Genomic DNA, 23071 nt, shown 5'->3' on the forward strand with positions numbered 1-23071 from the left:
ATCGGCCCCCCCCGTTTGTCTTTTAAACCTCCCGCCTTCCGGTTGAAATCAGCTTCAGGTGCGCCGATACCTGCCGACGTCACAAGCGCAGCCAATCACGTCCACGAGAAGAGGGGCGGGGCCGACCCTGTGACGACATAGGCTTCGTGCCAAGGTGCTGTCTCCGAGTTCAACCGAAGTCGTGACGAGTTAAACCGAAGTAGTGATGGTAAACTCGATTCTTTTTACTGAATCGAGTTTAAATGAGTCACTGAGTCAGTTACCCAGAAGGTGCGTATAAATATACTTCTGAATACAAGTCTCACCTGCTACCGATTGAAACGGGGAAATAATAAATGTCATTGAGGGATCAGGAGTTTTCAAAGGGAAAACGTGTTTTTGTTTGTTCTCTAACGGCATAAATTAAATATAAATACAACAAAGAAAAATCTGTTCAAACAGTGCAGCATTAGAAGAATGAATATACAATACACTTGTGCAAAAGTAATAAATAAAAAAGTTGTATGTCTTTATTTTTATTAATAGTTTCCGCCAATATTCCAAAAATATATTTTCTAATTTAAATTATATAATAAAAATACTGAATTAAATAGTTTAAGTTTCACCTTCTCATTACAGGAACTGCAGCAGCCCCCCGGCTCCGGCGAGGAAGGGCCCCCCAGGCCCAAGTCGAGTGGGAGGGGCTCAGCGAGTCGTTCTGACTCGGTGACTCGTACATGAGCCTCGACTCAGAGAAATGGTACCTCCCGTTTGAAGTTCTCCTCCTGCCCCCCCCCCCCCGAGCTGAGAAAAGTCCAATGACGGAGCACGAAGAAAACAAATCTTTATTTCCTGTCGTATCAAGACACAACGAAGGACACGGAGACACTGGAATAGAAAACACTCGAGAAAAAGTTTCAATTTTAGCACGTTTGTCTCTGCATCGTACAAAAGTCAGCACCCTGTCCCTTCTGGATGTTACCGGGGACAAATGTCCGTCCCTCCTGCCCTGTGAAGACACACGGACACTCGTCTCGTCGCCAGAACACTCAATCAGAATTACAAACTTTAGACGTAAAAAAAAGAAAAAAAATTGTTTTCCACATTTTTTTTTTACAGATTAGTATTTGCTACATACATACTTCAATTTATTTTGTGTTTCAACATTACAAGCCCACATTGGGACCAACCATGGCATAAAGCCAGTGTAACCCTCACCATAGTGGGGATTCACGGGTATTAGAATAATCCAATTGACGACGACCTGAACTCTCTCTATCATAATGGAACAAACAGGAGTAAAAGTTACACTGTAAAAACAGCCATTAAAAACATCCGTTCTGCAGACGGGGAACGTTCTGAATTAATCTCTACTTGGAGGACGAGCACTTTAGTAAGCACAATTTTAATTTCAACACTTTCTGCAATTTGTAAGAGCAAATTTCAAAATTAATTCGTGAGCCTAATTGTCTTTACGAAGCGTTTCATTCCAACCAACCAAACATCGTTATTGTCAGTGAAAAGGTGTCCAATCGCTTTTTTATTATTAAAGAAATACATTCCCACGATGCCAATAGAGTCCTGTCGTCTACAAACAACAATCATTTGAACTTCCTGTGCTAAAATCCTCGTTTGAAAAACACAACGAGAATTGCATTTAAAATGACTTAAAACAGTCTCGAACACAAAATGGCGACCGAGGAGAGTCATCGAGTTCCAGGTTGCTGACTCGTCTGTTTGGCTTTAGCATCCTGCTAAAGCTAACGGGGCTTTCTTGGCTTCTGGCCGACAGTCCGGGACACCCGGCTACAGATTGGGGGGTTTTCCCTGTTCGGATGAACTAATATCTCAAAATGAATTTAGGCCTCGAGTTTGCTGCAGCCGTCTCCCGTTGTCCCGTTGTCCCGTTGTCCCCGAGCGCCGTCCCTTAGATGATGCACGTATTTACACAAAGCAACCTGGAGGGAAACGTGTGCGTCGCCACCACCGACTCGGGACGAGAAATATCAAGATTTAAATTACACTGTAAAAAACAAACACAAAAAACAGCTTTCAATCAAAAGGGAAGTCAAATAATAATAATTCAGGCTCCAGAATAAAATACTACAAAGTCCAAGGTTGAGTGTCAGAGTGTGTGTGTGTGTGTGTGTGTGTGTGCGTGTGTGTGTGCGTGTGTGTGTGCGTGCAGGAGAAAATGTTTGGGAAGTAACAGTAAACTAAAGAAAGAAAGAAAAAGGGGGGAATAAAAGGACGACTGGCAGGGCTGCTAAATCAGGGCCGGCTCGACCCCCCCATGGCCAGGAGACAGAGTCCCAGCAGGTCTGTCCTCCGGGACAGAGCCGGGTCCCAGCAGGTCTGTCCTCCAGGACAGAGCCGGGTCCCGGCAGGTCAGTCCTCCAGGACGATGGGCTCGCTGGTGCTGGAGGGCAGCAGGGGCACGGCGAGGGAGCGGGGGGGCGGCGGCAGCTTGATCCGCACCAGGAGGTGGGGCTTCCTCGCAGCGCGGCGCATCTCTGACTGGGTCAGGTGTTTCCTCAGAGCCCTGGATGGAAGGGACCCCCCCCCCCCCCCCAGAATTATTGACAAGTACAATAGTTCACCTCAATAAAAAAGTAACGGCAAATACACAGTACCAGCACTCGCTGTACTACAAATACACAGTACCAGCACTTGCTGTACTACAAATACACAGTACCAATACTTGCTGTACTATAAATACACAGTACCAGCACTCGCTGTACTACAAATACACAGTACCAGTACTGTCTTTAATAAATGTAGGACAATAAACCTTTATTTAAAATGACAATGTTGGAGCCCAAATCAAATTAAACGTACCGTAGGTAATATTAGAAATCGTCTTATAGCACCAATACTCGTTTGTATTTCAGTGAGTGTAAAAATAGAATAAAAAATGTCAACTCTGGCTCGACTGTACAGTAGTCCCTCGATATAATGCGGTTCATCTTCCGCGACTTCGCGAAGTTTTTTAGTGCAATTTCAGATTTTCTTTTTTTGCACTTGAACGCTCCTTGAAACGGAGCAAGACGAAGGGGCGCGGTCGGAGGAACTGTGAAATACACGCGAGTTGCTATTAATCATTTCTCATGTGTTCAACCTCGTAGGTTGATCATTAAAATTAAATTCGTTATTTCTAAAAGCTATCATGTTTATTTGTTAAGCGTTTGTTTTATAGCGCTCTTATTCTCGGTGTAAAAAGAGGCTTTTATTTTGTAGGAGCATAAACGTCACGTCCCTTTTGGGTTTCGTTTCTTCCTGTTGATACATGTAGCCGCTGCCGTTCCGCTGTGCTAAGCTATCCAATAAAGCAGCATGAGAGGCTAAAGACAGCACGAGTAGAATATTTGTTCTTCTGCACTCCAAGCGGCTCTTTCCTCGACCTGCACGCCTTAACATTATTAACAGGAAAACGTTTACTGTACGTACTATATATTTATATTTCTCAAACAAATGTTTAGTTCTGAAAAGGTTTTGATCTTTGGTTTCATTCTATAATACTGAAACAATCTATTTAAATTAATGCCTGACTGTTAAACGTGTATAAAGTGTGTGGTGAGGGGTTTTACAGCCTTAAAACATTTATGTACATGTATAATAATAAAATAAAATAAAGATCACTACATTGCGGATTTCACTTATTGCGGGTTGTTTTTGGAACGTAACCCCCGTGGAAAATGAGGGACTACTGTATGGCTGAAGTCCAGAGCCGCACGTAGCCGGAGGCTTTCAAACCAAATACCCTCCCCCCTCCGTTTAGGAAAAAGATGGAATCCACATGACTCGGTTTGGGGGGGGGGGGGCTCCATCCACACGTAACCTCACAAGAGCGTTGTTGAACACATTCGCCAGAACGGCGCAGTTCCCCAAACCCCATCCAATCAGAACGCTGCGTGTTCGTCGGTCAGGAAGTGCACCTGGTGTCTTTGGTAGCCACGAACACCACGGGGTTGGGGGCCTCCCCCTGGCTGACCTTCTGCCGCTTGATGACCGACTGAGAGGTGGTCCTCATGCCCGATGTGTAGGACCTCCCATTGGCCGGGTAGGGCGCGCCCGTTGCCTAGGAACCACGAAAGCAAAACAAACACGCAGCTTCACTTTAAAGATAAACGGCGTGTATTTGTGTGTAGTACACTTGAGAAACGCACGGCGTGTATTTGTGTGTAGTACACTTGAGAAACGCACGGCGTGTATTTGTGTGTAGTACACTTGAGAAACGCACGGCGTGTATTTGTGTGTAGTACACTTGAGAAACGCACGGCGTGTATTTGTGTGTAGTACACTTGAGAAACGCACGGCGTGTATTTGTGTGTAGTACACTTGAGAAACGCACGGCGTGTATTTGTGTGTAGTACACTTGAGAAATGCACGGCGTGTATTTGTGTGTAGTACACTTGAGAAACGCACGGCGTGTATTTGTGTGTAGTACACTTGAGAAACGCACGGCGTGTATTTGTGTGTAGTACACTTGAGAAACGCACGGCGTGTATTTGTGTGTAGTACACTTGAGAAACGCACGGCGTGTATTTGTGTGTATTACACTTGTGAAACGCACGGCGTGTATTTGTGTGCAGTACACTTGAGAAACACACGGCGTGTATTTGTGTGTAGTACACTTGAGAAACACACGGCGTGTATTTGTGTGTAGTACACTTGAGAAACGCACGGCGTGTATTTGTGTGTAGTACACTTGAGAAACGCACGGCGTGTATTTGTGTGTAGTACACTTGAGAAACACACGGCGTGTATTTGTGTGTAGTACACTTGAGAAACGCACGGCGTGTATTTGTGTGTGGTACACTTGAGAAACGCACGGCGTGTATTTGTGTGTAGTACACTTGAGAAACGCACGGCGTGTATTTGTGTGTAGTACACTTGAGAAACGCACGGCGTGTATTTGTGTGTATTACACTTGTGAAACGCACGGCGTGTATTTGTGTGCAGTACACTTGAGAAACACACGGCGTGTATTTGTGTGTAGTACACTTGAGAAACACACGGCGTGTATTTGTGTGTAGTACACTTGAGAAACGCACGGCGTGTATTTGTGTGTAGTACACTTGAGAAACGCACGGCGTGTATTTGTGTGTAGTACACTTGAGAAACACACGGCGTGTATTTGTGTGTAGTACACTTGAGAAACGCACGGCGTGTATTTGTGTGTAGTACACTTGAGAAACGCACGGCGTGTATTTGTGTGTGGTACTCACGCTGTCGAAGCCCCTCTTCCCCAGCAGGCCCTGGCCCCCCCGCGGCTGGCTGGCCTGGTTCCTGTTGATCGGCGTGGGGGGGCCTCGAGAGGCCTTGAGCTTCAGCGGAGCCGAGATGGCTGCAGAGACAACGAGCAGAGATTGAATGAAGGACGGGGGTCCAGCGGGAGGGGGCGGGCCGGATCGGACCGGACCGGATGAGACCGGACCGGACCCGCTTACCCAGGTCCTTCACGATGTTCGCCAGCGACGGCCGCGGCACCAGCTTGCTCTTCGGGGGCGCTTTGGTTGCTTTGGGCAGCCGGATCATACCTGAGAACGAGATTTATAGAAACGAGGTTTGGCGGGAACGCCATTAGCATCGTGCGTGTGCGTAGTGTGTGTGTGTGCGTGCGTACACTCCGCCTTCACGGCGTTGGCGTTGATGGACGCGTAGGGCCGCCGCGCAGCACGCCGCGGCTGCAGGATGTCCTCGCACACCCGCCGGGCGACGCGGGTCAGCTTGGTGGTCTGCAGGATGAAGGTCTGCCGGTTCTTGGCCAGCAGCTTGGCCCGGCCCTCGTTGCGGGTGAACGGCGACATGCCCTGGACCTCCTGGCGTGTCATGTGACCCCGAGGGCCCGACTCCTGGTCAGAGGAAGGAGGGACTAGCCATCGCAGCAATGGGCGTGGCCTCTGTACCACGTTTAACTGACTATGAAAGGACTCACGGAGCCAGCTCGAGCGGCGCCCTCCAGCTGCGTGGGCGTCTTCAGACCGCCGTACTTCTTCCAGTAGTTCCAACAAGCGGCACAAAGTCTGCACTGCATGTTGGGGGGCCCCCAGGCGTACCACTGAGGGGACTGGGCCGCTGCATCGGGGGGGGGCACATCTCAGTCACGTTACCGGACCTCGTCTAACTCATGAAACTCGCTTGCTTGCATCTTTGGTGACTTGTAAGGTTTCATAGGTGGAGTCACCACGGCTTTGGGGCATGACCTAACGGTACAGGGTACCGGCACGGCCCCCCGGACCCCCTCGTTGTGGACTTACTGTGGCAGCTCTCGCAGCTGAGTCCCTTCTGAAAGCCCGCTGCCCCGTTCATGCCCGGTTTGCTGCCTGGAACCATGATCTGGTTTGGGTTGGGTTTGGTGCTGGAGACGGGAGGAGAAGGGAGAGTCATTCTGACGTCGGAAGTCAAGTACTCTGTGTAGCGGTGTGGAGTAGTACTCACTAGGTGGGGATGTACACCTGCTTCAGTTTGCTGTCCGCCTCGGCTGCTTTTAGTCGCTTCTGACAAGGTGAAGCGCAGTTTGAGTTTGTGAAAGAACAATGCAGATAAATCCATACCAAAAGGCTATTTTAGGCCCTTTGGGGCGTCGCCCGCAGCTACCTGCTGGATGTAGCGGTCAGTCGTCTTCCACATGTAGTAGAACTGGACCACACTGGCAAGAGACTTCCAGGGCAGCTGAGGGACAGGGAGAACGTCGCTGAACCGAAACTCTACACGAGGGTTGATTTACACGCCACAAACATTCGATTTGAGTTCAATGAAACAGAAAACAGCCGGAACCGTTTACACCAGCACGGAAAACAGCCGGAACCTTTTACACCAGCACGGAAAACAGCCGGAACCTTTTACACCAGCACGGAAAACAGCCGGAACCGTTTACACCAGCACGGAAAACAGCCGGAACCTTTTACACCAGCACGGAAAACAGCCGGAACCGTTTACACCAGCACAGAACACAGCCGGAACCGTTTACACCAGCACAGAAAACAGCCGGAACCGTTTACACCAGCACAGAAAACAGCCGGAACCGTTTACACCAGCACAGAAAACAGCCGGAACCGTTTACACCAGCACAGAAAACAGCCGGAACCGTTTACACCAGCACAGAACACAGCCGGAACCGTTTACACCAGCACAGAACACAGCCGGAACCTTTTACATCAGCACAGAAAACAGCCGGAACCATCTACACCAACACAGAAAACAGCCGGAACCTTTCACACCAGCACAGAAAACAGCCGGAACCTTTTACACCAGCACGGAAAACAGCCGGAACCTTTTACACCAGCACAGAAAACAGCCGGAACCTTTCACACCAGCACAGAAAACAGCCGGAACCGTTTACACCAGCACAGAAAACAGCCGGAACCGTTTACACCAGCACGGAAAACAGCCGGAACCGTTTACACCAGCACAGAAAACAGCCGGAACCGTTTACACCAGCACAGAAAACAGCCGGAACCGTTTACACCAGCACAGAAAACAGCCGGAACCGTTTACACCAGCACAGAACACAGCCGGAACCGTTTACACCAGCACAGAACACAGCCGGAACCTTTTACACCAGCACAGAAAACAGCCGGAACCATTTACACCAGCACAGAAAACAGCCGGAACCTTTCACACCAGCACAGAAAACAGCCGGAACCGTTTACACCAGCACAGAAAACAGCCGGAACCGTTTACACCAGCACAGAAAACAGCCGGAACCTTTTACACCAGCACAGAAAACAGCCGGAACCGTTTACACCAGCACAGAAAACAGCCGGAACCTTTTACACCAGCACAGAAAACAGCCGGAACCGTTTACACCAGCACAGAAAACAGCCGGAACCATCTACACCAACACAGAAAACAGCCGGAACCTTTCACACCAGCACAGAAAACAGCCGGAACCTTTTACACCAGCACGGAAAACAGCCGGAACCTTTTACACCAGCACAGAAAACAGCCGGAACCTTTCACACCAGCACAGAAAACAGCCGGAACCGTTTACACCAGCACAGAAAACAGCCGGAACCGTTTACACCAGCACGGAAAACAGCCGGAACCGTTTACACCAGCACAGAAAACAGCCGGAACCGTTTACACCAGCACGGAAAACAGCCGGAACCGTTTACACCAGCACAGAAAACAGCCGGAACCGTTTACACCAGCACGGAAAACAGCCGGAACCGTTTACACCAGCACAGAAAACAGCCGGAACCGTTTACACCAGCACAGAACACAGCCGGAACCGTTTACACCAGCACAGAACACAGCCGGAACCTTTTACACCAGCACAGAAAACAGCCGGAACCATCTACACCAACACAGAAAACAGCCGGAACCTTTCACACCAGCACAGAAAACAGCCGGAACCTTTTACACCAGCACGGAAAACAGCCGGAACCTTTTACACCAGCACAGAAAACAGCCGGAACCTTTCACACCAGCACAGAAAACAGCCGGAACCGTTTACACCAGCACAGAAAACAGCCGGAACCGTTTACACCAGCACGGAAAACAGCCGGAACCGTTTACACCAGCACAGAAAACAGCCGGAACCGTTTACACCAGCACAGAAAACAGCCGGAACCGTTTACACCAGCACAGAAAACAGCCGGAACCGTTTACACCAGCACAGAAAACAGCCGGAACCGTTTACACCAGCACAGAACACAGCCGGAACCGTTTACACCAGCACAGAACACAGCCGGAACCTTTTACACCAGCACAGAAAACAGCCGGAACCATTTACACCAGCACAGAAAACAGCCGGAACCTTTCACACCAGCACAGAAAACAGCCGGAACCGTTTACACCAGCACAGAAAACAGCCGGAACCGTTTACACCAGCACAGAAAACAGCCGGAACCTTTTACACCAGCACAGAAAACAGCCGGAACCGTTTACACCAGCACAGAAAACAGCCGGAACCTTTTACACCAGCACAGAAAACAGCCGGAACCGTTTACACCAGCACAGAAAACAGCCGGAACCATCTACACCAACACAGAAAACAGCCGGAACCTTTCACACCAGCACAGAAAACAGCCGGAACCTTTTACACCAGCACGGAAAACAGCCGGAACCTTTTACACCAGCACAGAAAACAGCCGGAACCTTTCACACCAGCACAGAAAACAGCCGGAACCGTTTACACCAGCACAGAAAACAGCCGGAACCGTTTACACCAGCACGGAAAACAGCCGGAACCGTTTACACCAGCACAGAAAACAGCCGGAACCGTTTACACCAGCACGGAAAACAGCCGGAACCGTTTACACCAGCACAGAAAACAGCCGGAACCGTTTACACCAGCACAGAAAACAGCCGGAACCGTTTACACCAGCACAGAAAACAGCCGGAACCGTTTACACCAGCACAGAAAACAGCCGGAACCGTTTACACCAGCACGGAAAACAGCCGGAACCGTTTACACCAGCACGGAAAACAGCCGGAACCGTTTACACCAGCACAGAAAACAGCCGGAACCGTTTACACCAGCACAGAAAACAGCCGGAACCGTTTACACCAGCACAGAAAACAGCCAGAACCGTTTACACCAGCACAGAAAACAGCCGGAACCGTTTACACCAGCACAGAAAACAGCCGGAACCTTTTACACCAGCACAGAAAACAGCCGGAACCGTTTACACCAGCACAGAAAACAGCCGGAACCGTTTACACCAGCACGGAAAACAGCCGGAACCGTTTACACCAGCACAGAAAACAGCCGGAACCGTTTACACCAGCACAGAAAACAGCCGGAACCGTTTACACCAGCACAGAAAACAGCCGGAACCGTTTACACCAGCACAGAAAACAGCCAGAACCGTTTACACCAGCACAGAAAACAGCCGGAACCGTTTACACCAGCACAGAAAACAGCCGGAACCTTTTACACCAGCACAGAAAACAGCCGGAACCTTTTACACCAGCACAGAAAACAGCCGGAACCTTTTACACCAGCACCAACCAAGCTCCACAGAAACAGACGCCAGAGCGGCGCAGAGCTTACAAAGTCCTGGCGAATGTCCGTGAAGTCTTTGCCGTATTTCTCCAAAGCCTCCTCAAAAAGCATGGCCTCCGAGGCGCTCCACTCCTCCATCTCATCACGGCAGAGCACCGGCCCCCCCTGAGGCACCAGGGTGGACATGGCCTTCGCCAGGTCGTAGCTGTTCTTCTGCAGCGTATCCATAGCATGGAACTGGCAACAGAGAGAGCGTAGAGTCAAGTGGCGAGTCTGCAGCAGAGCGTCGTGGGGGGGGGGGGGGGGGGACACCTCTCTCTCTCTCTCTCTCTCTCTCTCTGAGCCTCACCAGGGTAATATCTCGAGAGGCTGCAGCTGCACTCATATGGAGGCTGGGCTGGCGGATGGAGCTGCTGCAGTCCAGGGCTCGAGCAAATGTCCCCACCGCTCTGGAAAGGGGGGGGGGGGGGGGGGGGGGAGAGTTAGTGATCTGTGGATATCAAGTGCCTAATATAAAGTTCAGTGGTTCCATAGGCATTCCTCTTTTTTTAAATACCCCCGGTACGCTCTGTGGCAGGTTTGCTTGGTTGGTTGGGGGCCCCCGGCCTACAGAGGTCAGGTCATTGGCATTTTGATGCCTACTCTGAATGTCAGCTGATCGTGGCCTACAGGTAGAGCAGAGGAGCAACGGTTACCTTGCCACCACCAGGAACTGGTCAATCTGAGGGTCTTTGAGCTGATTGCTGGGGTCCCAGACTTTAGTCTCCAGCTTCTCCTGGACCCGGGTGTCTAAGTCACCTGAGATAAGGAGGAACGCGTCACTGTCTCAGCTTCAGCTCAAATTTTAAAGCGGCTGAAACGGCTCAAGGCAAAGTGCTGTTGGTCTGGTTTCTCCAACTCACTGTCAGCCAGCTTGTCGGGGATCTCTGCCTGGTACTTGGAGCCCACCCGGATCTCGCCCTGGTCTGCCAGCAAAGTCTTCTGGACAGGGTCGAACACCAGGGAGTAGAAAAAACAATCCTAGACGAACACGAAGCGGAAGATTAGAGCCGATCTCCACACGCAAGCCGTTCCAGCAGCGTACCGACGGCACCTTTAGGCTCCCGTGAGACAACTAAAGACACGCGAGCAGCCTCACCTCTTTGTCCAGGTAGCCAGCCAGCGTATCCGTTTCGTTAAGGAGCGTGACGTTGCATTTCCCCCTGCAGAGACAGAGACACCATCACAAAGCTTCAATACACACGATAACGTCTGTCCAAAGCCATGTCAGACATCGATTAGTGTCGAATTAACCGGCAGGAAATACCCTAAAGTCTGTTCTACTTTACATTTCTCTGTACTTTTATAGTATTCTGTTTTTCATTGCTATACGATCTGCAGACTGAGGGTCAGTGATCCCTCCCTGGGTCGATGCCCCTGCAGCACAGTCTGGTGTACAGACATCCCACCCTGCCTGCTACTACTGCCCCGACTCCTGATACCTGCTCCCAACCGCCCCCTCACATCTGGGGCTCTCCTCTCCTGCACAGTGGCTGAGGTGAGACCGATGCCAGGAAGGGCACCGGTTCCGATGGCACCACTCCAGCTCCGTCAGGCGGTCGTGCACATAGTCTGGAAAGCGTTTCTGCCCTGTTGAAGACTTCCTGTGTGGTTGCAGCCTAAGGCCTTGTAACCCAAGTAGACCCGATCCTTAACCGCTCATCTGATGAAGACCCTAGAGAGGACTGTTCAACCACTGGGTGCCGCCGTCTCCCCGCTGCATAGACCCCCCGTTTCACCGGGACGATGCTGGAAGCACCGTGAGGATCAGACTGCAGGACTGCGCGTCTGCTCGGCAGCCCATTCCTAACGCTGTCGCAGGTAAACGTACCGTATGTGAGTCGCAGGAAGAGATTCAAACTGTCGAGACAGGAAGAGCTCTCTGTGCTTCAGCTGGTGCTTCTGTTGCTCAGACAGAGTCGGCTGCTTGGACTCCTCTTCAAATTCTCCTACAACACAAACGCATCCACATCATTTTTGTTTTTCGCTGTCATGACATTAAACACAACCTGAAAAAGGACACGCAGGAAAACAGTAATTCTCCTGATCCGAGGTGAGGACCCATCAGCCAGAGTCCTAGGTGAGGACCCATCAGCCAGAGTCCTAGGTGAGGGCCCATCAGCCAGAGTCCTAGGTGAGGACCCATCAGCCAGAGTCCTAGGTGAGGGTCCATCAGCCAGAGTCCTAGGAGAGGACCCATCAGCCAGAGTCCTAGGTGAGGACCCATCAGCCGGAGTCCTAGGTGAGGGTCCATCAGCCAGAGTCCTAGGAGAGGACCCATCAGCCAGAGTCCTAGGTGAGGACCCATCAGCCGGAGTCCTAGGTGAGGGTCCATCAGCCAGAGTCCTAGGAGAGGACCCATCAGCCAGAGTCCTAGGTGAGGACCCATCAGCCAGAGTCCTAGGAGAGGACCCATCAGCCAGAGTCCTAGGTGAGGACCCATCAGCCAGAGTCCTAGGAGAGGACCCATCAGCCAGAGTCCTAGGTGAGGACCCATCAGCCAGAGTCCTAGGTGAGGGTCCATCAGCCAGAGTCCTAGGTGAGGGTCCATCAGCCAGAGTCCTAGGTGAGGACCCATCAGCCGGAGTCCTAGGTGAGGGTCCATCAGCCAGAGTCCTAGGAGAGGACCCATCAGCCAGAGTCCTAGGTGAGGGCCCTAGGCCATTTAGCGTCAACATCTGGAAGCTCGCTTGCATCGCTAGGCCATTTAGCATCATCGGGTGACCAACACACCCGCGCCCACACACACGACACTCAACAACACACACACACACACACACACACACACACACACAAACACGAGTTGAAGAGCCCGAAGACAGTTACAAACCCGCTCGTCAACTCGTGTTTGTGGGTGTGTGAGTGTGTGTTGTTTAGTGTGTGTGTGTGCGTGTGTGTTGTTTAGTGTCAGGGTGTGTGTGTGTGTGCTGTTGAGTGTCGGTGTGTGTGTGTGTGAGTGTGTTGGTTGTCATCAACAGCATGGCAAAGTTGGATGCCATGTAATTTACCAATTCATGATTTTCTCTGTTAATGACTAGTTCAAAACAAACACTGATGAAATATGTTTCAGTATTTCTTTCTCATTCATATATTGACATATTCTACAGAAGTGATATTCTCCAGGAGTCTCAGCCTTGCGGCCTGATGAGACCGTTGCAGGTATTTTCTCTGTATTGCAGCTGTTCTCATATCTGCAGCTAGATGGCAGTGTTGGCCAACAGATTTTTGAGCAGCTCACTTCTGCACAGTCTGTAAAATCTTTGGCAGTGAAATTTTGACAAGACCTGGAAATTCACAGCAAAAATATTCAACTTTGTCCTCCAATTCAATCATAATCATGTAAGCTGATATTAATGTAGGTACGTTCAAAGGCAATAACAGTTCGAAAGAACTCACTTCTATAATTTATTCTAATCAGCCAAAGGTAAATCTCTGAAATCTGTGTGTGAAATGATGGTGCTATCACACTTTGGAATTATTGCCCACTGAACGTGATTTGAATAGTAAAGTCTCTTTTAAATACCACCTAAGGATGCAAATGGCATGCCGTTCAGGAACGTATTATATATATCAAAAGTGAGGTCTGAGAATTTGGACCGAACTCTGGAATATATATTTTGATATATATATATTCAGACATTTCGGGTATATATATTCAGACATTTAGGGTTCCACGCTCTCACCCCTGCGGTCCGGGTTCGATTCCCGGTCGGCGAGCCAGATCGATCTTGTGTCATTAATAGAGTCAGCTCGAAATCTAGTGCCAGCAATCCTCAATGAGGAGATAATGAACCCTGAAACGAATCCGCAAGGGCTTCCTTGAAATACTCCTCTTAGACAGGATGTTTGACTGTATTTGTACTGTAATACATGCTACTGTGTGACTGTATTTGTACTGTAATACATGCTACTGTGTGACTGTACCTGTACTGTAATACATGCTGTAAGTGTTCGTCTGACGCGTATGTAGTCAAATGTCATGTAATAACATTTCTGATGTTTATAATTTCATAATGTTTTATTGCTTTTGGATTATTATTGTCACGTATTATGTTTTGTGTCGTCATCCTATGTGGACCCCAGGAAGACTAGTTCGTCACTTTTGTGGCAGCTAATGGGGATCCTTTTAAACAATAAACAATAAACAACGCACAAGACATCTTGATATTTTGATTTGATAGTGTGTTGTCAGCTGATACAAACACACCAGGGTGCGTGACAAAATGCATTTTACAAAGTAGTAGCAACTGTTGGAAGTCGAGGATCGGCGCTCGGGCCTAAAGAGCATTTTCAGTTCAAGATGTAGCACAGCAAATATCTTAGATTTAGCTAAAGTATCTTCACTCTGTCCGTTCTAGAGCTAACTCACATTAGCTTGAGGAGATAAGTTTGAGTTAGAATCAGAATTAAAGCCGTTGTAGGCCCTCTCCGGCCGACAGGCCGTTGAGCTGACCCGCCGACGCACGCCGCTTTTGTCCCGAGTGCTTCACAAGTGTTTAGATTTGAGCTGCATGAGTAGCTCACAGTTTAGTCAAATCGCTATTTGGATTATATGGCCATCTGCCATCAGGAGTTTTTAAGTTTCAATCCAATATGGCCGCCTTCCTGTGTGTCTGGGGGTGTGGCCATAATAAAAAAATGTTTGCCCTGACATGTCTGTACCGAATTTCGTGGCTGTCCGACAAAGTTGGCGTCGGACCCCTCCCCATCGCCATGGCAACAGCGTAAAAATGCAGCCTGGGTGTCATCACCTTTTCAACCGGCATGTGTGTGAGAATGTATGTGGCAAATTTGGGACGTTTCCATGCTAATATGTCATTTTCATAAGATTGGTGATTGTTTTGGGTCGCACTCATTTGATTAACATGGGGAATGTTGCCACGGCAACACCGTAAAAACAACAACATTGTTACAATTGTGTTTTTTGATCGGGACCACATGAGGGCATTTTCTGGAAAATTTCAATCATTTCTGGCAAACTATTTTTTTACTTCCCATTCAATTTTTGTTCTTGTTCTCTAGGGGGCGCTGTAAGGCCAATTGTCAAAGTTTCACTTTTAAAGTGTCCAGGTAGGAAGGGTCAATAAGTGTTTAAAATTTGGTTTGGATTGTAGTGTGTGTGCAAACGCTGACTCAGCAGTTTTGCGTGTGTGCTGTTTAGTGTCGGTGTGTGTGTGTGCTGTTGAGTGTCGGTGTGTGTGTGTGTGCTGTTTAGTGTCGGTGTGTGTGTGTGTGCTGTTGAGTGTCGGCGTGTGCGTGTGTGCCGTTTAGTGTCGGGGTGTGTGTGTGCTGTTGAGTGTCGGTGTGTGCGTGTGTGTTGTTTAGTGTCGGGGTGTGTGTGTGTGTGCTGTTGAGTGTCGGTGTGTGCGTGTGTGCCGTTTAGTGTCGGGGTGTGTGTGTGCTGTTGAGTGTCGGTGTGTGCGTGTGTGTTGTTTAGTGTCGGGGTGTGTGTGTGTGTGCTGTTGAGTGTCGGTGTGTGCGTGTGTGCCGTTTAGTGTCGGGGTGTGTGTGTGCTGTTGAGTGTCGGTGTGTGCGTGTGTGTTGTTTAGTGTCGGGGTGTGTGTGTGTGTGCTGTTGAGTGTCGGTGTGTGCGTGTGTGCCGTTTAGTGTCGGGGTGTGTGTGTGCTGTTGAGTGTCGGTGTGTGTGCGTGGGTGTGTTGGTCGTCATCAACAGCATGGCAAAGTTGGATGCCGAGGGTTGACGCTCATCAACTTGTCGTCTTCTGCGTTGCAAAAGCAATAGCCCCGCCCCTTCCGCCGAGGATAGGCGCTCGAGCTCGGGCCTAACGACTCGGCAGATCAAAACACAGTTTTGTCCTTGCCTCAGGTGCAGCAAAGGTGCCGTTGTTTCTGGACATGGTTCAGATCAACCTGCAGGACCGCGTCGCTGAATCCATGCAGAAATGTCCAAAAATGTCCAAAACCCAACATTCTTTAAATTTAAGTTGAGAAACATTTTCCTTAAATTGAACCAACAAAACGATGTTCGGCAGAGACGCCTATGTGAGGCCTACTTTAAAAACTAGAACAGCCCTCAGAGAGCACAGACCTCCCCCAAGCAGCTCGTTCCCCTCCTAACCGGATCTACACCGTCCACACGGTGATCTGGATCAGCACCAGAAGGTTCTAGATTGTTCTTGTATCTTTATACACCAACATGAAAAGACAAAGTGAATCAGAGTTGATGTATTTTTAACTGATTTTTGAAACCACAAATGGTTTAATGTTAAAATGTAATATTTATTCCTGACTTCAGTCTGGATCAAACCCGGATGAAATTCAGCCGTGCGACCCCCCCCCCCCTCCCCCTCCCCACAAGACTGTCAAATTCCATAAAAATCGGTCTATTTCCATAAAAATTGAATATTTCAAGGTGATCCAGAATCCAGGATCTCTTCTGGATCATCACCAAAATGGTATCATATTCATGCTAACAGACAAACGCCGGCAATCACAGATATAGATAAATATACAGACTTGTCCAGTAAACCAATGTTCAGCATTTGTACATGGTGGTCTACTATAACAAAAGCAGTTTAAGGTGTGTGTGGGGGGGGGGGGGGGGGGGGGCTTTGTCTGAAGCACTGCGGCTCAGGAGGAGACAGAGCTGGAGTCAGGGTGGGGGTAACGACTGAGTGTGATCATGCCATTAGCATCATCCCACCTCCTCGACTCGGGGGGGGGGGGGGGGGGGGGGTCACCGTTAGATAACCAGAATCCAGCCGTACATTCCCACATTAGAGCCCCTTCGATGTGGGAATGCACGGCTCTGTGAGATCCATTCTAAATAAATTCCCTCGTCCATAGTGAGACGGTCATCGAGCATCGACCTCCAGTTCCATTTACACAAAGTAGCCATGTTACCAATGAATTTCACCCAGATCTGATCCAGAATGAGGCCAGTAACAAATATTACATTTTAACATTAAACCCATTTATGTATTCAAGAATCCGTTAAAAATAAACATCAGCTCTGGTTCACTCTGAGGGCTTTTCTAGTCCATTCATTCATCTTCTTAACCACTAATCCGAAACCCAGGTCACGGGATCCGCGTGCTCCAGCTGTCTCCGGGTGAGAGGCGGATCACACCCCGGACTCAGAATCCCAGGGGTCTGCTTGCTACTCACGTGCGTTACTGTCGGCCAAGGTGTTGAGGTTGCCCGAGATGTCTCGCCTCCGGAACAGACAGACCACCTTCGCCTCCACGTTTCCGTTGGCCGTCTGCAAGCACAGAGAACAAATGTTTAACCGACGATAATCGCTTCCTCGTGGTTTCCCCCGTTTTTTTTACCGAGTCTTCACTGGACAAGAACTTTTCATTGGACTTATTGGAATTATCCCGAGTCACGAGACAAGAAGGCTTTTATTCATTCCAAGGAGAAAACAGCGTCTTTACCGGATCGACCAGTCAGAGGAGAGTAACGATCACGACGTGCGCGGACGCAATGAACCGAACCGCAGCCGACGTACCACCCTGTGAAGTACGAGGTCAGGACAGTCCGCCACGCAGCTGACCAATCACTGCAGGACGTCCACACACACACACACACACACACACACACACACACACACACACCTCGCCAGCTCACTATAGCAGGACAGGTGTTGGCTTTCTTGATGACGGGTGCGCGAGCTGGAGAGAACTCCTGATCGACCCGGAGACCGTTCTCATGACGCCGGCCACTTTACTTTACTCGAGCCCAAAGTACCAACTCTTACGTCCTTAATAAAATCATTTGCTCTAAACCTCATCGCTGTGAAGCAAGGAGAACATTAACCAGGCCCTGTCAATGGGAGAACCCCATTAACAATCATCAATAAAAACTTTTGATCTCAGCCCTCCGTCAACAATGACGGTTTTTGTTTGAGCATTCAAGTTATAGAAGAAGAGGCTGGATAAAGACACAGATAAATGCAGCACGTCCTGCCATTGTTCATCGGTGCTTTTGTTTTGGAACAAATTCTGGCACATTTCACGACTTCCTTTTACAAACATTGTTCTACATACAGGTATGAGTCCCCCTGAAAAGTAGTACTTCATTCCATCTTGATAGATTGCGGTGAGACGAGAACGAAGCAGCACAACACACACATGGTAGCACAACACACACATGGTAGCACAACACACACATGGTAGCACAACACACACATGGTAGCACAACACACACACGGTAGCACAACACACACATGGTAGCCTGGAGCTAGACAGCCGGCCGCGCGACGTCGATTCCTCCATCGCGCTCAGGCGCCGCTAGCGCTCGGGATGCTGCTCAACACGAGCCCTTCAGCGGAGGCGTGTTACATAAAGGAGCTTAAGCCTTGGACTGGGAGACAAGCCCGTTACGCAACTGGTCCCAGTGTCCTGTCACAGCAGCACCAGTACAAGACCAGCACGGGGGAATGCTGCTGCCGTTACGTAACTGGTCCCAGCGTCCTGTCACAGCAGCACCAGTACAAGACCAGCACGGGGGAATGCTGCTGCTGTTACGTAACTGTGTCCGCATGGCCCAGTGGTATCGTTATTTGTTGAATATATAATTCATTCATGTTGCCACGACATAATTCAACAAGAAAATAATGAAACAGCCAGGATCCATGGACATGAGTGCATTTCAATTTAGAAAGAGATTTTTAATTGTAAATTAATTAGATCAGTCGTTTGAGGTATTTAATTTATCCTTGCTAATTACAATCACTGATAATTGCGTGAGAGAAAGGCACGTCTCTATTACATGGAAGATATATAAAGGTTCTATAAAAATGTTTCAAAAAAAGACTACAAAGATTTTGGGCTGTGTCCTGGAAACCCGTAACCGAGACAGATCGCTCTCGTAAGATGAGTCAAAATTCAACTTGCAACCATGGAAATCCAAAATGTTGTTTTTGGAGCCATGCTACAGAAACAGAAAAAATAAAAGCATGTTCATCTTTGGTAGTCGGGGAATACGGCTGGACAACACAGAAATACCAGGAATGACAGGAAGTAGCTTCTAGCAGAAGTTCAGAGAGGGAGGACCCACCTTGTTGAGCTCTTCTATTCTGCGGATAAGGTAAGGATTGCTGGAGGAGTTCTCAAAGTACACATAATCTGGAAAAGCAACACACAGAAAAAGAGATTAGACTGGTGTCACTGGTCACTGGACAATTACAGAGGACATATTCTGACAATATAAATGGAGCCACAGAAGGTTTAATACAATTGACTCAAATTGTAAAGCACATTTATTGATTTATTGGTAACGAACCGTGCAATACAGCAAGTGCGCTTAGTGTTTACCAAACTAGATCAGTGCTGAGTATTCAGAATTATACAGTATTCAGTTTCGTAGCAACTCCAAATTGCAAAACAGTAATACAGCTAAATATCGTCTGAACACACGCCGTTGAATTCAGGCTTTTTTGCCGTTTTAATTTCTTGTCATTGGAAGAACTTATACCAGTTTATAAAAATTATAAAATAAAATTAATGATTTTATCCGGGGTTTGTCTGGTAACATAAGTTAAATTGAAAATAATAAGAGACTGCCCATATCCTTTGTCCTTTTACAAATACCTTCTCTTGAAAAAGTTACAGGACAGCCATATTAAAAATGTAATGTAGCATAGCAACAAGGCTGAGCCTTTAAATGAGCAATGATCAAACCTGCCAGTCAAATATCATTCACCATAAAACCACCAGAGACATGAAGCTTCCCTGCTCTGCTAGCTAAACGAATGAAAATGGTCTGCACAGCAACTTCATTTTTTCTGGCCACAAGCATGGACAGAGATCATGAGGATGCTATCAAAGGCCAGCTCAGCCCACCAATGAGAGAAAGGCTTCCAGATCAGCAGCGTGACATCTGATACGTCTAGAGCCTGAAAGCACCCACAGTACACTTTAACAGGAAGTCAGAAGGGTTCTAGTACTAAATGTGGTTGAGCACTGATGTTGTAATAATAATACTATCCAAATAGTGTTTTTGAAGCGGAGGGGGGGTGAATATTCGGTTAAAAGAAGCCCCGCCTCCGTGTCTGCGTGGCCTGAAAGTCAAAGTCAGCGAACTGCTTGGAATGTCTGAACAAAAAGCGCTTTTTCTGACTTTGGTGAATCCTCCTCTCTCCAACAGCCAATGATCTAAACTTTCTATTCCTGATGAACGGAGACACTTTAATGTTTCCGTTGGTCGGTTCCGTGTTTGCGTAGTCGTAGTACATAATATTCTGTGGCTTCTGAAACACGGGGCAACCAGCCCCCTTTATTTACAATGTATGCTGATGTACCCTGCGTTTGCATGAGCCAATATTGCACAACACAATTGAATTAACTATTAAAAAATGTTTTGTAATTGCATCAGGTTTGGAAGGACTTCTTGTTATTAACGATGGCGTGACGGAACGATGCCTCGGTGGCGGCTTTCTCTTTTGAAGTATGTTGCGATAGAAATGGCTGCCGTCCGGACAACTGGGATTTTAATTCATGAACTTTTCTGTTTCTCAGCTCGCTTTTCGGTGGAAAGTCGGTGTCGTATTGTTGTTATTGCGACGGTAGACTGGCAGTGTAAATGCAGCGCAGCTGCTTGACGTTTATTTTGAAATGTGCGCTCTTATTTTGTAGTGCAAGGGGAAGTTGCCTTCGCGATCGACGTATTGAGCAGCCCTGTTCTACAAGGTCACGCATCTACAAGGTCACGCCGTCTACAAGGTCACGCGTCGTGCAGCGGGTGACGAGTGCCTTTGTGAGCTGCTGAACTACAGACACGAAACAATACAAATATTTATAACAAAGAATTCAGAGTAGAAATATTCAGGCCTTGTTTACACGACAACAGTTTTAGCAAAAAGGCCAATTCTAGTTTGTGTTTTATAAAGATTCTACTTTTTAACAATGACATTTCAAACTAGAAAACGACAATCAGAGACTGCAGACCCCGCCTCCAATAGACTATTGGATCTTGTGAGACAGTAAACAGGGCTTCTGGATCAGAGGGGCCAAACCTGCTCTAGCTTGCTGCTCCGGAACGTACTACAAGACTCCTTCTGGACTCTTTTTCCCATCATGCCATTCGTGTCCCTCCCTCTTAAAGTGACAGTTTACAGCACAGGCACAATTCCAGATGTAAAAATAATTCTAGAATCTGGATCCAGATCCGGATCAATGCCATTCTCGGGGAGGACCGAGCCACGGACAGAACCTTGCTTGTGTAAAAATTTCAAGTCGATTGGGTTACTAGTTTTTGAGTTATGCGCTCGGACAGACAGACAAACAGACAAACGCACCCAATTGCAATACCCTCGCCTCCTCTTCGGCGAGGGTAACAATCCTCGTCAACACACACCGGGGTGCTCGTTTGTGTATCCACCACGCGATGACAATAAATGCGTTCTAGTCTAGTTTCCAGCCTGGCTTTTAGAGACAGCGCTCCGTCTCCATTTTGAGTTCTCAGGTGTTTCCAGGGCCCGGCTGTACTCGGGTGTGAAGATCATCTCACCGTGTGCTCGCAGTGCAACAACAACAAAAGCAAAGCTCTCTTTCTTTCTGCTTCCTGTCCGTGCTGCTGGTCAGGATCCGGATATTCCTGGAATTTGTAATGGATTATTTAACACGGTGAGATAAAGCCGTTTTGCAATTTCACAACTACGCAAAGCACGTTTATCAAAAAAAAGGTCCTCCTCCACAGATCCTTCCTCGTGGCGTGGTCTCCGTGGAAACGCTACACCTGCACGAGCCGACTTCACTTTCCGTGCAAGAAAAAGATAATTTGCTCAAAATGCATAAACCTTCTCCGCAGCGCTAGAAAACGTGTTTCTCAAATTTGTACGAGATGATCAAACCCATATCTGTGAAGTAAAACTTTATTTGTATCGGTAAGCCTCCTCCACCGAGTCTGAATCCCTGCTAAACACAATTCTACGCTTTTTGCTCAGGGGAACCAAATCACCGGATCCTGCAGCCCTGAGGGTTCCCTTGGGTCCGGCTGCCTGCTCCGTCTCGTCCATCCAGAAGAGTTCTCGGTTTTACAACAGAAAATAAACACACAGACACATTTAAACTCCAACTCTCAACGGGAGATGCCATTTTTACATTTCCTGTTGCCACGAGACGGCAGCGTTGCTGAATCGGTCTGTCGATGTGAAAGTCAGGGGACAGTTTATTATCAACATTCACACGCAATAAAGCTTCATGAATACGATGAGCAACAGTCAGCACTCCAGCAGGACTAAATCAAGCTCAAAGAAATGTTCATTCCTCCGGTAACGAAGGTCCGGGAGACTCTTCAGCGCTCTTACGTCCAGAGTAGAACCAGAAAGCCGCTGGTCTCATGTCTGATCCCGGTCCCTCCCCGGGGCCGAGCCCTCCACACAGCGGGCAGCAACACTTATTAACATTAACAGGTTTACAACATCAAACAGTGAGAATGTCGGTGAATGAAAACCAAACTAAAGTCAGAGTCAGCGCCGCGGCTGGAGCGTCTCTACCGGCGTCCCGCTACCGGCGTCCCGCTACCGGCGTCCCGCTACCGGCGTCCCGCTGCCGACTCAAAGTCCGTGTTTGCTGCGAAACTCGCGCCGTGAGAATCATAAAAAGGGAATTTGCAACGATTTAGGAGATCAGGCAAAAACTTCAAGACGTACTTTACTTTGAAATTAAACGTAGATTTGAAAAACGCTTCGAGTATTTTCCAGGCCGGGGCAGAGCAGCAAGAGGTTTACTGAACAGAGCATGTAGCGCTAAGCTAAGCTAAGCTAAGCTAAGCTAACAGAACGCTGTCGGACGGCGGTAATGCTACATTAACCACACCGACGAAGCTGCGGCAGACCCCGCTAGAATCCACGGGATGACGACCTCTCAGCGGCTAGCAGCTATTAGCATGGAGCTACTCCCAGGACTTTCCTGCACGCTCAGACTCGCGTCACAAAACGTGGTTGTTTCCCGCACTTGTGACCACAAACGCACCGATAAACTCTGGCATCCTGCCGGCAGCCGGTTCCCCGGGAGCGGAGGAAACTCGTCACGCCAGTCTAAAAGTTCCTCTTCTCGGTTCGGTAGCATCGCGTTACGCGTTCTCGGTTATGTCCGTCTAAAAACTACGTGATAATGTTCAGAGTTATTTATA

General features: G+C 48.5%; 1 protein-coding gene across 1 annotated transcript in view; it reads right to left on the reverse strand.

Moving 5' to 3' along the window:
* Positions 1-804: 804 nt before the first annotated feature.
* The window catches only part of mta2 (metastasis associated 1 family, member 2), a 28826-nt gene continuing 6559 nt past the window's right edge, over positions 805-23071 (reverse strand). The window contains exons 2-18 of the mRNA XM_068756173.1: positions 18995-19062; positions 17102-17195; positions 11805-11922; positions 11073-11136; positions 10837-10954; positions 10630-10732; positions 10284-10383; positions 9983-10171; positions 6580-6654; positions 6421-6479; positions 6240-6340; positions 5918-6057; positions 5606-5834; positions 5430-5519; positions 5208-5326; positions 3915-4057; positions 805-2521 (exon numbers count right to left, since the gene is read on the reverse strand). Of these exons, the coding sequence (XP_068612274.1) occupies positions 2368-2521; positions 3915-4057; positions 5208-5326; positions 5430-5519; positions 5606-5834; positions 5918-6057; positions 6240-6340; positions 6421-6479; positions 6580-6654; positions 9983-10171; positions 10284-10383; positions 10630-10732; positions 10837-10954; positions 11073-11136; positions 11805-11922; positions 17102-17195; positions 18995-19062 (1964 nt within the window). The 3' untranslated portion in view covers positions 805-2367. The remainder of the gene's footprint in view (positions 2522-3914; positions 4058-5207; positions 5327-5429; positions 5520-5605; positions 5835-5917; positions 6058-6239; positions 6341-6420; positions 6480-6579; positions 6655-9982; positions 10172-10283; positions 10384-10629; positions 10733-10836; positions 10955-11072; positions 11137-11804; positions 11923-17101; positions 17196-18994; positions 19063-23071) is intronic.

This window comes from Brachionichthys hirsutus, chromosome 23, assembly GCF_040956055.1.
Source record: "Brachionichthys hirsutus isolate HB-005 chromosome 23, CSIRO-AGI_Bhir_v1, whole genome shotgun sequence".
Classification (NCBI taxonomy): Eukaryota; Metazoa; Chordata; class Actinopteri; order Lophiiformes; family Brachionichthyidae; genus Brachionichthys; species Brachionichthys hirsutus.